The sequence below is a fragment of the Poromitra crassiceps genome, assembly GCF_964638095.1.
Source record: "Poromitra crassiceps genome assembly, chromosome: 4".
NCBI lineage: Eukaryota > Metazoa > Chordata > Actinopteri > Beryciformes > Melamphaidae > Poromitra > Poromitra crassiceps.
Window position 1 is genome coordinate 1,889,241 of NC_139626.1, and position 15,152 is coordinate 1,904,392.

The window sequence follows — 15,152 nt, forward strand, 5'->3', positions numbered from 1 at the left end:
ATATATATATATATAGAGGAGTTAAATATGAAAATAGGGGTCGGTTCGGGGCGGAAGGGAACTGGTGGGAATAGTGTGATCCTCCACGTGCTACGTCCTGCCAGTGAAGCTCCCTGCTGTCAGGTGAAAAGAAGCGGCTGGCAACTGCACATGTCGGAGGAAGCATGGTGCTAGTCTACTGTTATCCCCAGATCGGCAGAGGGGGTGGAGCAGCGACCGGTGCAGCAGGGGGGGAAATTGGCCAAGTACAATTGGGGAGTTAAATATGAAACTGCAATATCTGAAGAACAATAACACCGGTGCTTTTTGGATGGAGAGAGAAGGAATCCCAGTTCACATAAGCTAGTACAGTTACTTCTCAAACTAGAAAAACTGAAACAATAAAAGTTTTTCTTAAAAACATTTTAATCAGTGAACATCAGGGACACATAAAGGTGCTTATTTGGCAGGTCAATTTTAGCAAATGCATTCACTTTGAAACACCACTATATCAAACACAACCAGTCACACAACACACAACTACGGTATAGAAAAAGATTGTTTGCACTATTTTCTTGTCATTTGAAAAACCTATCAAATGTAATATGGAAAATATTAAAACATGATACTGTGTATGGAAAGTCTCTCTGAATGTTTTAAGGCGTTTGGGTTTTGGGGGTTTTCCCTGAGAGAGAATGTGGATGTTTGTTTGTCCTTCTCATCACAACTCCTCGTGCTTTGCCGCTTCCCTTTCCTTGTCCTCCTCTACCTTCAGTTTGAGTTCGTCAGCTGTGATCATTCCGTCTTTATTTCGGTCCTGGTTCCTGAACATGTCGGCGATAACGTCCTCGGGGTCCATCCCGGGCTTCATACGACCTTTGCCCTCTGACACCTGCAGCATGATGAATTCGCCAAACTAGAAAGGGTCAAGAAACAACAAAGCTGTTCAAATTCAACAAAAACATGCAAATCAATCCACTACAGTCCATTATGAAATGGATTTGACAAGAGACCTTTAATACATAGACACCCCACTCCAGGCTCAGAGAATAATAAGAAATGGTACTCTTCCGGTCTCCTAAATGGGGCGGCTTTAGCTCAGGAGGTAGAGCGGGTCGGCCAATGACGCAAGGGCTGGGGGTTCAATCCCCGCTCCCTCCCAGCTGCTGTCGTTGTGTCCTTGGGCAAGACACTTAACCCTCCTTGCTCCCGATGGTGTGTAGGCACCCTGCGTGGCAGCCTGCCGCCATCGGTGTATGAATGGGTGAATGTAGACTATCTACTGATTGTAAAGCGCTTTGGATAAAAGCGCTATATAAATGCAGGCCATTTACCATTTACCATTTAAATGGGCGTGGTCATCAGCTTGTGATTGGCTGTCTGTCGATGGTATGAAAGTTCATTGGCTGACCAGTCTCGTAAGTGGGCGTGGCAGTGGCAAAATCTCTGTGGCACAGATACAGGAAGTGACTGGAAGTTGGTGTGTCTCTATCTATATGTCTCTGGTTTGACCCATGTGTGGCCATAAAGTACAAGTTCCAACATTTGTCTGCTGTAAAAAGTAACAATAGACTGTTTTAACTTGACAACAAAAACATTCTAAACTGAACCCCAGCTCACTTCCTGTTGCAGTGTTTGCTATGGACAGAACAGAAGCATTAAAGTGGAGGAGTGACCACCCCATGAAAACCGTCTATAGAACTTCAGGTGTCAACAGCTGGCACACACTCTCGTTGTGTCTTCAGAGAAATATAACTTAATTCATGTTTTAATAAATTTGTCATGATTAACTGACAGACTGCACCACTCACAATGCTTGTAATCTGGCTTCAGATCTTCCATTTGGGGCTTCTGACACTATTGAAAGTCTGAATCTTATAGACGGTTTTCACCAGAGCACAACCCCACAGCACTTCCTTTTTCTCAGCGTTCGGCAAACTACATAAATATTCATCGACATCGTTACTTTTGTTTTCGCCGCTCAGCTGTATAGACGGTTTTCACGGAATGGTCAGTCCTGCACTTGAATGTTTTTTTTTCTTTTATGTCCATAGCAAACACTGCAACAGGAAGTGAGCGGGGGTTCAATTAGAATGTTTTTGTTGTTAAGTTAAAACCGTCTATACATAGGCCAACTAATATTTAAATTATAGGCTTCACCAATTGAAGTACTTTTATTATTTTAAAATAAAGCCCCACTGGGTAATCAAACCTGGGTATACAGCTTCCAGACAGACAATAAAATGACTTGGCAAAGCTCAACAGATTAGCACCATGATAAAATATGTAATGACTGGCAGCAAGAGCATCATATATTTATATATATATTTATATATATATTATAGAGCATCATAGTGAAGCAACTCTATTTGAGTGGGCAGGAGGGCACAGAGACATGCTGTATATATACATTGAGGCTCCATCTTCTACCGTCTAAAATGATGAAAGTGGTAATATTGCCAAGAGTAACTTGCCTCCTCCTGGGGCACCTCTTGGTTCTTGTTGACGTCCAGGGCTTCAAACAGGTCAGCAGGGCTTTCCTCCAGCCACACAAACAGGTAGCCAGGCGGCACTCCCCTCTCAGCGCTCACCAGCTCAAGGTCAAACACCAACACAGCACTGCCTGGCACGCCGGTGGCTGACAGACAGAAAGACAGAGAGACACGTTATGCAGAAAACCTTTGGGTTTACTATCACTATCTGTGTAGTGCAGGATTTTAAGAAGCTGTCAAGAGTTCATCATGAGCCTTTTAGTCCATAGGAAGAAAGAAAAAACACTAGCCTCAAAAATGTGTTTGAGATGCTAGAAAGGACCTAAAAGGACCTAAATATGATTAATCAGAGAATAGGTTTTTGGCTGCATTTACTTGCACCAGAATTGATGATCTCCCACCCCGCTCTCTTAGCCTATCTTCTGTGTACATTAAATCATAAAACAGCCCTGGTGCTTTGGTAGTTTTATATTTACCCAAAGAGCTCTCAGTGCAATCAGACGTGCCTCTTAAAAACACAAGCTTTCGTACTCCTGATGATCATGGACTACAGTGTTCTGGTGTGTCAAGACGAGGCTCAGCAGGAGTCCCTCACCTCCTCTCTCTCCGTGGCCCAGGTGAGGAGGCACGGTGACCACCCTCCTCTCTCTCTCTCCCACACTCACCTCCTCTCTCTCTCCGTGGCCCAGGTGAGGAGGCAGTGACCACCCTCCTCTCTCCCACACTCACCTCCTCTCTCTCTCCGTGGCCCAGGTAAGGAGGCACTGTGACCACCCTCCTCTCTCCCACACTCACCTCCTCTCTCTCTCCGTGGCCCAGGTAAGGAGGCACTGTGACCACCCTCCTCTCTCCCACACTCACCTCTCTCTCTCTCCGTGGCCCAGGTGAGGAGGCACTGTGACCACCCTCCTCTCTCCCACACTCACCTCTCTCTCTCTGTGGCCCAGGTGAGGAGGCACGGTGATCAACCTCCTCTCTCCCACACTCACCTCCTCTCTCCGTGGCCCAGGTGAGGAGGCACTCTGACCACCCTCCTCTCTCCCACACTCACCTCCTTTCTCTCCATGGCCCAGGTGAGGAGGCACAGTGACCACCCTCCTCTCTCCCACACACATGCCCCTCAGGCCCTCGTCCAGTCCGTCGATCACTTTGTCTGCCCCCAGCACTGCATCTTGAACGTTCTCATAGTCGCCTCTGACAACAAGGACAATATATTGAAATTCAGTAGATCGCAACAGAAAAATGTGACAATACGTTAGGGCTGGGCAATATAATCCATACAGCAATATATCGCGATATTTTATTTCCCGATACTGTATCGATACTTGGACGCCAAGTATCGCAATTTTTTTTTTTTTTGCAGGCCATGCCATGCCAGGCCTCTGCATCTGGTGATTCCCACCCCTAATCGATACTGTATCAATATTTCCCATATCGATGCGTTCAGTAACACTCAACACTCAGTAGTTTTGACTAAATTTGTCCACTAACTTATCAGTATAAAGTGATGTACATATTATTACACTACCTGGGTGGTACACAGTGTGTTGTATCTTTAGCTCTATCAAGTGTATGGTGACATAAGTATGGTCCTTCCCATCCCTCTATGTAATACGCTGTATGTTCATGTTTGTCAGTGAAGCAGTGGGTGGGGACTCACGAGGAGAAGAGCAAGGTTCCGTCCATCAGGGAGCAGTTGTAGTGGTAGTGGATCAGGTCGTTGACTGAAGTGGTTTCATTACACACCTCGGGTCTGTAGGTGATCTGGATCTCCACCGTGTCATTGGGGTTGTGGAAGTCGATGACGTGGATGTCAAAGACCAGAACGGCTGACCCGGGGATAACTTTACCTGTAAAGCCAGGGAACAAAATCAGGGAACAATTCTTCAATAACGGGGAATCACTGATGCTAATTCATAGTGTCGGGACATTCACATCAGTTAATATTCAGCTCCACTTCCTCCACCTTCATTTCCAGTTCACTGTGACAATGTGCTTATCTTATCTTCAGGCACTACAGTGTTTGTATACCTTGTTATACAAACTCATTATGATCAGTTATTTGCGAGTAGATTTGTGTGTATTTAAAAACTAGTCATAATGAAATGAAACATTACCTTTTTTGTTTTGTGTTTTTATATTTTTGTTTTTATATTTTTGTTTATATATCTTTGCGGTCAGTGCAGATTTGACAACTGAATCAACGGAAGTCTGATGATATCCAATGAAAACCATTAACCCCTGGCCTCAGATGCCATCAGATGACTAAGAATTGTCCAGAGTCAGTTTGACCTGCTGCCACAGAGGAAAAGAAGGCTTTCCTGACAGTAAACTTGCCTGCTCCTTGCTCTCCATAGCCCAGGTGTGGAGGGATGATGGCCCTCCTCCTCTCCCCAATACAGACCCCCAGCAGAGCCTGGTCCATACCAGCTATCACATAGCCCATCCCGATGTAGGTGTTGTATGTGCTGTTCCTCTGGTAGCTGGTGGCAGTAAACGACAAGGCAGGCTTTCATGTCAGAACTTAGATGTTTGATTAGAAGCACACTTCAAGGAAGAAGCAGTCCAATTAAAGTTGTACCATTAAAATGGCTGACTTTAAATCTACCCAGACTTTACTGACCATAGACAGTTAATTTGAGAGATATTCACATAGATTTTTTTGAGAGTGATTTTACTCTGACAAATCAGCTCATAACCTATGGCAACGCAAAATACGGATTTATGTTAATTCATTGTTTAATTAGCTGTCACATACTGTAATTGTATTTATCAAAAGCTAAGTCAAATTCAGAGTGACAAAGTGTCTTCAATGAACATCATTTAAAAAGTAACGCACTGCTTAATTGAAAATGTAACTAGTAACTGAATACTTGCATTTAAAAACTAACGCGTTGCGTTACTTCGAAAAAGTAATTTGAGTACTCGAACGCGTTACAATGTAACTAGTTACCCCCGACACTGGTAGTGGCAGTATTTTAGTGCCACACTGCAATGATGGATTGACGCATGAAGAATGGTTTCAAATTAGGACGTTTGGTTTGTAGTTCTTCCGGGATTTGTTGATTTAAAACACCCAAATGTCAGCAATATAACGGCTTCACATGCCGGTGACCGTCAACCTCCGCTGTGAACGTGTGAGCAGAGCTGACCTGGTGTCAAAGGTGACTCCGTTCAGGAAGGTGCCGTTGTAGTGGTAGCGGATGTAGTCCCCGACCACAGTCTTGCGCATGCAGGACTTGGGCACCACCTGGTCCTCCACCGTGACGTTGTCCTTCTTGTTATGAATGTCCACCATCAGGACGTCAAACACCAGCGTCGCCTGGGAGGGAATATCCGTGCCTGACAGGGTGATAATTGACCTCATTTATGTGACTATCAATAATGCTAAAACCCACAAAAACCTCGACTTCCTTTTGGTTAAAACCGGCCATTTCTCTTTTCTTCTTCCGTCGTTTCAACTTACCCAGTCCTTTTTCTCCATAGCCTTTGAAGGGTGGGATGAGAATATTCCTGATCTCTCCCACACACATGCCCAGCAGGCCCTCATCCATGCCCTTGATCAGCCAGCCCTCGCCCACTAAAGTGTCGTGGGTCTGCTCCCTGATGTAGCTGCAACAAACAAACCTAGATGAGACTACAGACACACACAGACACATGATGTAGCTGCAACAAACAAACCTGGATGAGACTACAGACACACACAGACACAGACAGAGAGACAGACAGACAGAAGAGCTGTCATTCTGATGGAGGTCATTTCAGTGGTCAAGAATAAAGAATCGGAGTTGGCTTTAAACAAGCTTCAAATAGATCTATTTCTGATTAGCTCAATGTGCAACTAATGGTCATATTTGTTATCAGTACATTTACAGTTACTAGTGCAGTGCCCGTTCGCCTCAATGCTGCACAGAGCGCTGGTCGCATCGCCCCGCTGCTGCAGAGAACGCTGTTGGCTTGTTTATTCAACTGGTTCAAATGGGCTTTTTTCACAGCCGCCATTTTGTGTCTAAAAGGCAGGGTGAACACAGGTGCAACCAAATCATTAATTAGGGCCCCAGCACTGGAACACCTAAATGGACTGGAAGTTGGAAAGCCTCATTAATGTTTTGGTGCACCTGTCTTACTTCCTGGCTTTTATACACAAAATGGCTGCTGTGAAAAAGGCCTGTTGCACCCAATCCGGTCCCCAGCAATACACCCGTCAAGTGTAGATGATGATGAAGATGAAAGGTTCTCGACATATGCGAAGGACACCCTCACTTTATTCCAACCATATGCTCAGTATCTACTCAACATCTACTACTACCTACTACTCAACATCTACTCCAACCATATGCTCAGTATCTACTCAACATCTACTACTACCTACTACTCAACATCTACTCCAACCACATGCTCAGTATCTACTCAACATCTACTCCAACCATATGCTCAGTATCTACTCAACATCTACTACTACCTACTACTCAACATCTACTCCAACCACATGCTCAGTATCTACTCAACATCTACTACTACCTACTACTCAACATCTACTCCAACCATATGCTCAGTATCTACTCAACATCTACTACTACCTACTACTCAACATCTACTACTACCACATGCTTGGTTGGTTGGTGCATGACCACAATTATTTGACTTCAGTCATTTTAGAATCTGGTTAATAATTGTAGTTCCAAGCTTCCAAAATTGGCACCCATTCTGAAATCTTATATACTGTATGTATATTTTGAGAGGAATTGATACTTAGTTTTCATAATGATGTTTTATTCAAATGCCAGCAATATTAATTTCTAAACATTTTGATAGCATAATCTCTTTCAAACTGTAAACATCACATAAATCATTTTAAGATTGTCTCATTTGTAAATAACACGTGTCGTGTCCCACGTGTTATTATGCAAACAAGGGGCCGAAGGCTCTGGTGAGCTGAAACACATTTTGGTCGGCTTGGTTTTTCACTTTGTCTATATGGACCATTAAAGGTTTTTCACTTTGTCTATATGGACCATTAAAGGCTTTTCACTTTGTCTATATGGACCATTAAAGGTTTTTCACTTTGTCTATATGGACCATTAAAGGTTTTTCACTTTGTCTATATGGACCATTAAAGGTTTTTCACTTTGTCTATATGGACCATTAAAGGTTTTTCACTTTGTCTATATGGACCATTAAAGGTTTTTCACTTTGTCTATATGGACCATTAAAGGTTTTTCACTTTGTCTATATGGACCATTAAAGGTTTTTCACTTTGTCTATATGGACCATTAAAGGTTTTTCACTTTGTCTATATGGACCATTAAAGGTTTTTCACTTTGTCTATATGGACCATTAAAGGTTTTTCACTTTGTCTATATGGACCATTAAAGGTTTTTCACTTTGTCTATATGGACCATTAAAGGTTTTTCACTTTGTCTATATGGACCATTAAAGGTTTTTCACTTTGTCTATATGGACCATTAAAGGTTTTTCACTTTGTCTATATGGACCATTAAAGGTTTTTCACTTTGTCTATATGGACCATTAAAGGTTTTTCACTTTGTCTATATGGACCATTAAAGGCTTTTCACTTTGTCTATATGGACCATTAAAGGCTTTTGAACTTTGTCTATATGGACCATTAAAGGCTTTTCACTTTGTCTATATGGACCATTAAAGGTTTTTCACTTTGTCTATATGGACCATTAAAGGCTTTTCACTTTGTCTATATGGACCATTAAAGGCTTTTGAACTTTGTCTATATGGACCATTAAAGGTTTTTCACTTTGTCTATATGGACCATTAAAGGTTTTTCACTTTGTCTATATGGACCATTAAAGGCTTTTCACTTTGTCTATATGGACCATTAAAGGTTTTTCACTTTGTCTATATGGATCATTAAAGGTTTTTCACTTTGTCTATATGGACCATTAAAGGTTTTTCACTTTGTCTATATGGACCATTAAAGGTTTTTCACTTTGTCTATATGGACCATTAAAGGTTTTTCACTTTGTCTATATGGACCATTAAAGGTTTTTCACTTTGTCTATATGGACCATTAAAGGTTTTTCACTTTGTCTATATGGACCATTAAAGGTTTTTCACTTTGTCTATATGGACCATTAAAGGTTTTTCACTTTGTCTATATGGACCATTAAAGGCTTTTCACTTTGTCTATATGGACCATTAAAGGCTTTTGAACTTTGTCTATATGGACCATTAAAGGCTTTTCACTTTGTCTATATGGACCATTAAAGGTTTTTCACTTTGTCTATATGGACCATTAAAGGCTTTTCACTTTGTCTATATGGACCATTAAAGGCTTTTGAACTTTGTCTATATGGACCATTAAAGGTTTTTCACTTTGTCTATATGGACCATTAAAGGTTTTTCACTTTGTCTATATGGACCATTAAAGGCTTTTCACTTTGTCTATATGGACCATTAAAGGCTTTTGAACTTTGTCTATATGGACCATTAAAGGCTTTTCACTTTGTCTATATGGACCATTAAAGGTTTTTCACTTTGTCTATATGGACCATTAAAGGCTTTTGAACTTTGTCTATATGGACCATTAAAGGCTTTTCACTTTGTCTATATGGACCATTAAAGGCTTTTGAACTTTGTCTATATGGACCATTAAAGGCTTTTCACTTTGTCTATATGGACCATTAAAGGCTTTTCACTTTGTCTATATGGACCATTAAAGGCTTTTCACTTTGTCTATATGGACCATTAAAGGCTTTTGAACTTTTTCGACAGAACAGTGTGCCTTGGACATTTTTTTTGTTTGCCAATAACACTCGACACATGTTATTTAAAAAAAGGAGACAAACTTAAACTTATTTATGCACCTGTTTCCTGTTTGTCCTGATTGAGGACCCACACAGCGCTCCCATATCCATTCCTTTGTAAACATGTCATTTTGGAATGAAAACCTTTCTCCCTTCACCCCAACAACCAAACTCCACAGTTTTCCGAGTTCTGGCTTTCCGAGTTCACCTGGTGTCGAAGGTGCTGCCATCCAGGAGCGTGCCATTGTAATGGTAGCGCACAAAGTCGGTGCGCATCACAGAGCGCCTGCAGTCTTTGGGAGTGGTGACCGTTTTGGTGACGACCAGGTCGGCCTGGTTCCACAGATCCAGCAGATGGAGGTCAAACACCAGGGTGGTGTCTGGAGGGACAATGCCGTCACCTGGGAGGAGATAGAGGGGGTTAGCTGGACTCTCAGAAAAATACTCAGAAAGGTACACTAGCCGATTTTGTCTGACCACTAGAGGGAGACACATTTGTAAACACCATTGACACACAGCAAAACGACTGGGCTACAGAAGCCCCTTAGGACAAACCTGGCATAAAGGCCACCCCCCCTAGCTTTCCTCTGATGACGTGGCAGTGAAGTGAAAAGCTGTAGTTCCTCGAATGGCCCTTTGGGGGTCGGGTGCAGTAGGCATTCCCCCCCATGTTAAAATGCCCGACTTTGTAACAGGATTAAACATCTTTCCAGTCGGGGGCAAAACATGGTTTTGGTCTATATAGCTAATTTCACCTTTTCATATCTGTAGGGGGGTCATTTTTTATATAACTCGCCCGTTTGGAGTAAAATAGATGATAGAAAAGGGGGTGATTGACAGATCGCCTGTTCAGTGATCGCACAGCTTGCCGATCACGGACCAACAGCAGGCAGAGCCTCCCACTTTCCTGACGAACAAATCAAGATGGCGATGGCCAACGAATCAACTCCAAACGGGAGACCAAAATCAATGGGATAGCTCTGACCATATTTTTAGGTCAGTGATAAAGGCTAAAATGAAATGATAAAATAAAAATAAAAACAAGCAAAAGCTACAACTGTGGCAACAAGCTTTAGAAAAGAGGTGAAAACAACAATACAGCTGGTCCTATGATTGAACAAACTATTTGTCCACACTGGTTAACTAGGGCTCAGCGGTATTGACACAATCAGATATCACAATTTGACATATATCGATATTGATAATGTGACGATATTTTGTGTATGAGCATTCATTCTTTCGTTTACACACAAGACCATTTTGAAAAGTTAGTAATGATCATAATCACCAGTAAGTGATGTTGGTATAATGGGCAAGTAAAGCCAATCATTGTTCATCTTACTCAGCCACAATAGGCTAATGCTAATACGTTTACTTAGCCTTCAAGACCAGGAAGAAGTAACATGCAGATTATTTCACAATATTACCATAATCAAAATACCAGATTATATCTAGTCTTATATGACGATATCTATAGAATTGATCAACCAGTCATATGGTCAATTCCAATTGACAGTCACTGAAAACTCTACTCTTGCTCAGTGGGAAAATGGCTGTGTAGTAGGCCTACAATTGCACTGACTGGAGACGGCCAATGCATGGTTCTTTGAAATCTGCTGAAATCAGTGAAACTGCACCTGGACAGAAGACATAAAATAGTGGGTCCAATGGTGTTAATCTGCAAACTAAATCACCTGTCAGTCCAACCCCATCTTCTTCTTCTCCTGTACCGTAGCTGAACCCACCAATCAGTAACGACTTTGGCAATCAGGCCGGCCCGCCCGCCCAACCTGACTCTTGTCTTTTGAAAATGAACCACTCTCTCATTGCTACCACGACCTGTCAGTCATTGTGCAAAGTGGCACAGACTGATGTATGGAGTATGTGGAGCGCAGCTATTCAACGTCATATTTGAGTCTGGGGAGAAACTACCGTTTGTGTGACCCCTGTACGTATCCCTCTGTATACTTTATTGACAAATAAACGATCCTACCTGCACCGGCGCTTCCATAGGCCAGATGTGAGGGGACAGTGACGGTCCTGCGCTCATTGACACACATGCCCTGCAGACCTTTGTCCACGCCAGCGAGGATCCGGCCCTCACCTATCAGGCCGACCTTAGGGACTCCTTTCTGATGGCTGGGGACATGTAGGGGACATGTAAGGGACATGTAGGGGACATGGGGACATGTAGGGGACATGGGAAGCAAAAGATTCACAAAGTCAGAGAAAGGACAATGTTCAGATTGAGGCTAACGTTTAATTGACGAAGAAGAGACCAGCGTGTGGAGCTGGCCTGATAGTGGAGGTGGTCTGCAGCCACCAGACCCCCCCTCGAGAATTGTGCAGATAAGTCTGTTGGCAAACTGTCAAAACTTAACTCAAAGCTAACATTAGCGATGAGGCTCACGTCAGGGTTCCGACACATTTTCCATTTCAAAATTCCATAGTTTTCTAGACTCAAATTTCCAGACTTCTCTGTAGATTTCTCAGACCATATTTGACCTCTGAGTAGACGAGGGCGCCACTTTTTGCTGAGAAGTGGTGGGGACGAGTTGTAAATGACACCTATGGCCACAGCAGTTTGGAGGACGTGTTGGCTTGGAGCATCAGTGGAAGCTTGGATTTGGAAGAATTTCCCAAGTGAAGACTGAAAAGCTCTGACAGAAATGACTTGACCTTGCTGCATGAGAGCTCTGATGTAGGCTATTATTATTAGCTGACTGCCTAAGGAATTTGATGCAGAACACAAATCAGGCTATAGGCTATCTAACCTTTATCTATATGTTAATTAGATATCCTGGCAGAAGACTGAAATTCCCGTAATCATGGTCATTATCCCAGACACTTAGGGACTTTACTTGATATGGACTTTTATGATACATTTCATGAACCCCAGCCCCCCCCCGGGATATTTTACATACTTTTACATGGACTCCGCTAGGCCTATATATCACTTTAAAAAAGGTATTTTACTTTGCACTTTATCATTTTAAGATTGTCTGTCTGCTTCATATAGCTTTTGTGTTTGCTTATTGCTGTGATTGCTGCGCTGCATATAGTGGACAAAAGACAAATTCCTCGTTTGTAACGTGTACTCACTATGGCTAAAATGAATCTTGAATCTTAAAAAATATTGTTGCCACAAGTGTTTTGCATCCATGTTATATCAACAGGTCTAATAGTGGCCTTAACAACACATCACTTTCTGATTTGATTATAAGACACAACTAAAGATACACATTAAAATCAATGCAAATCAACAGTTAAATGACATGCAGCCACCCACCTGGAGTCGAATGTTTTCCCGTCGAGAAACGTGACGTTATAGTGATAGCGGACATGGTCTCCGTGCTTCACCTCTCTGGCACAGAGTTTGGGAATGAAATATCTGTCCACGACTACATCTTTCAGGTCCTCTCTCCCAGTACTTGGATTGCACTCCACGGAGGAAGAAGACCACGTAGTGAGCAGCGAAATTAAAATAGTACAGCAGCACGCAAACATGTTTACAAAAATGACGAAAGTCTGCTAAAAAGGAGCCCAAAAACGCAGCTTAATGAAAAGTTTCAGGCCTACTCGTAATGTGGTACTTTCTGCTGCAGAAGGCCACGGCTGCTCGTCTCTGTCTGAAGCAGCAGCGCTGTCTGAATGGATGGATGTTGTAAACGTGGACAGTCTCCACGAAAACCACTGGGAAGTGCCAGGGTCAAGTTAGCCGCAATCACAAAATAGTTCTTCCGGTAAAAAAATAAATGAAAAACAAATACAAATTTACAATAAAAGTAGCACATGATGAACATCTGTTGCAGTTTTTTTATGGAGTTGGGAGGGATGTATGACAAAGTAATACATTGAAAATATGTATTCCTTTATTTCTATAGGCTAGCCCAGAGCAGTGTAGGCTATATGGAAAGCCCAGCTCATTAAACTGAACTGGCTTGCAATATGCCACGCAAGAGCTTCATGTCAACCACAGTTTAACTCTAAATTTGAAGTTATCATTCCAATGCATTTTATCCTAATTTTGTTGTTCTCTTTATTTTTCCCATCCCCCCAGAACGACTATAAGCTTTTATTTTGAAAGCAAAATCGCTCCTGAAATGGGTGTTTTCAGGTACTCTTGTGTGAATGCGGCGTGACGGATCTGTGATGAGACCCGGTGCAGCTGCGGCAGGAGACCTGAGACCCGCCTGTCTGTCTGATCTGCTTCCCACAGCCGTCAAGACTTTAATTCACTCATTTCAAAATGTATTTAATTGCGGCAGTTTAATTCTCGCGCAGCAGCAAAAGCATCCAGAACACAAGTAGCTATTCTGACTTCCCCTCCAGGCTCCAACATCCTCCTGAAGACATCTCAAATTACATGGGAGGGAACTAATGGGGCGTTATCCCTTATTCTATTCAATATTCCTATGATAGCCTACAGTTTAGAACTAGTTATAGGCTACTATACCAATATCACAACAAAACTTTCAAATATCAGATACAAAGAGAAAACTGCATTCGGCTTGGTGTTTTGATGATGATGATGATGATATGGATGATGATGATGAGAACAACAACCACAATCATAAGTAATACCCAATAGTTGGAGTACCCGCTGGAGTATGCAATCACCAGTGTGTGTGTGTGTGTGTGTGTGTGTGTGTGTGTGTGTGTGTGTGTGTGTGTGTGTGTGTGTGTGTGAGAGTGTGTGTGTGTGTGTGTGTGAGAGAGAGACTTGCTGGCTGCTGTGGGTAGTGCTCATGTCTGCTGCTGTAGTGCCATTCCTAATGTGTGTGCGTGCGTGCGTGTGTGTGTGTGTGTGTGTGTGTGTGTCACACCTGCTGGCTGCTGTGGGTAGTGCTATAACTAATTGGCCTTTTTTGCCATTTAATCCGCCATAATGACCCAATTAAAAAAACCTGGCCCTGTCACCATCTCCTCGGGACCTCTGCCGGTAGCCTACCCGTGCCATATGAATACTGTCAGGCCGACTGTGTCCGAGAAAAATGCCCTTTTATGTAGAAAAGATGTAGGCTAGTTAATGCATGCGTGGATCTAGGGTGACCAGATGTCCCACTTTGTGTGGGACTGCACAGCATTTTTATTCTTTTTCTAATGTCCCTTCTGTCCCACTCACCAAAATGTAAAAAAAAAAAAAAAAAAGTTTAGGGGGTTAGTTGGGCATTCATTTATTCATTATGTCTGTCAGGAATGGGTAACGGCAATGAAGTCATCAGTGCCAAATTTGGGCTGTTGAAATGCAGTTTCCTCACGGTAGGCATGAAGAAATTGGCTTGAGCCAGAGAAACACGCAAATTGAAGTATGGAGTTGGAAGAGCAACCAGATGATGGCTTGCACCCCTGGGCTGAAATCTCTATTAACGGAGGAGCCCTTCACAAAGGTGAAGGCGCATTGCTCAGGAGGGATGAGGAGCGGAGGAACATGAGACGAATCGCAGGCTAGCAAGCCATTAGAAGAAGAAGAAGAAGGAGGGCTTGTTTCCTCCTCCAAATGGATAGGTAACATCTTCAGTATCATGTGTTGGGCAAGAAAGCTTCCACAAGGCGTAAATTCAAAAACAGTCCCAATCACCCTTAATTCACCCTACCCTATACAAAAGATGCAAACAAGCTAAGTCAGTACAAAGAGTTTATTGATGCACAGTACAGATCATATTAATGCTAGGGCTTCTTGGAAGGCGGGGCATCAGTGCATGCTCTCTTCATCTATTTCTTTTCTGGTAATGTTCACAGCATGCCTCTCTGTTCTTTGCAAGGCGTCGTTCCCTCTTAGTTTCATCTTCATTCCTGAGATATTGACGGTATGAAACTCTCCTTCTTGGACGCTGGATTTCCTTCTTCATTCTGGCGATATTCACGGGCTGCCTCTCTCTTTTTTGCTAGCTTGATTTCC

The 15,152-nt window shown here is 42.7% G+C and overlaps 1 protein-coding gene across 1 annotated transcript; it reads right to left on the reverse strand.

Annotated features, from left to right (window-relative positions):
• Positions 1-391: 391 nt before the first annotated feature.
• fkbp10b (FKBP prolyl isomerase 10b) lies at positions 392-12,874 on the reverse strand. Its single transcript, XM_083635640.1, has 10 exons — positions 12,540-12,874; positions 11,244-11,389; positions 9,459-9,651; positions 5,938-6,083; positions 5,624-5,813; positions 4,809-4,954; positions 4,132-4,321; positions 3,523-3,665; positions 2,454-2,617; positions 392-895 (listed from the first exon to the last, which is right to left on the reverse strand). Exons 1-10 carry the CDS (start codon positions 12,755-12,757, stop codon positions 701-703), a joined length of 1,731 nt encoding a protein of 576 aa, XP_083491766.1. The 5' UTR covers positions 12,758-12,874; the 3' UTR covers positions 392-700.
• Between the last annotated feature and the right edge of the window lie 2,278 nt (positions 12,875-15,152).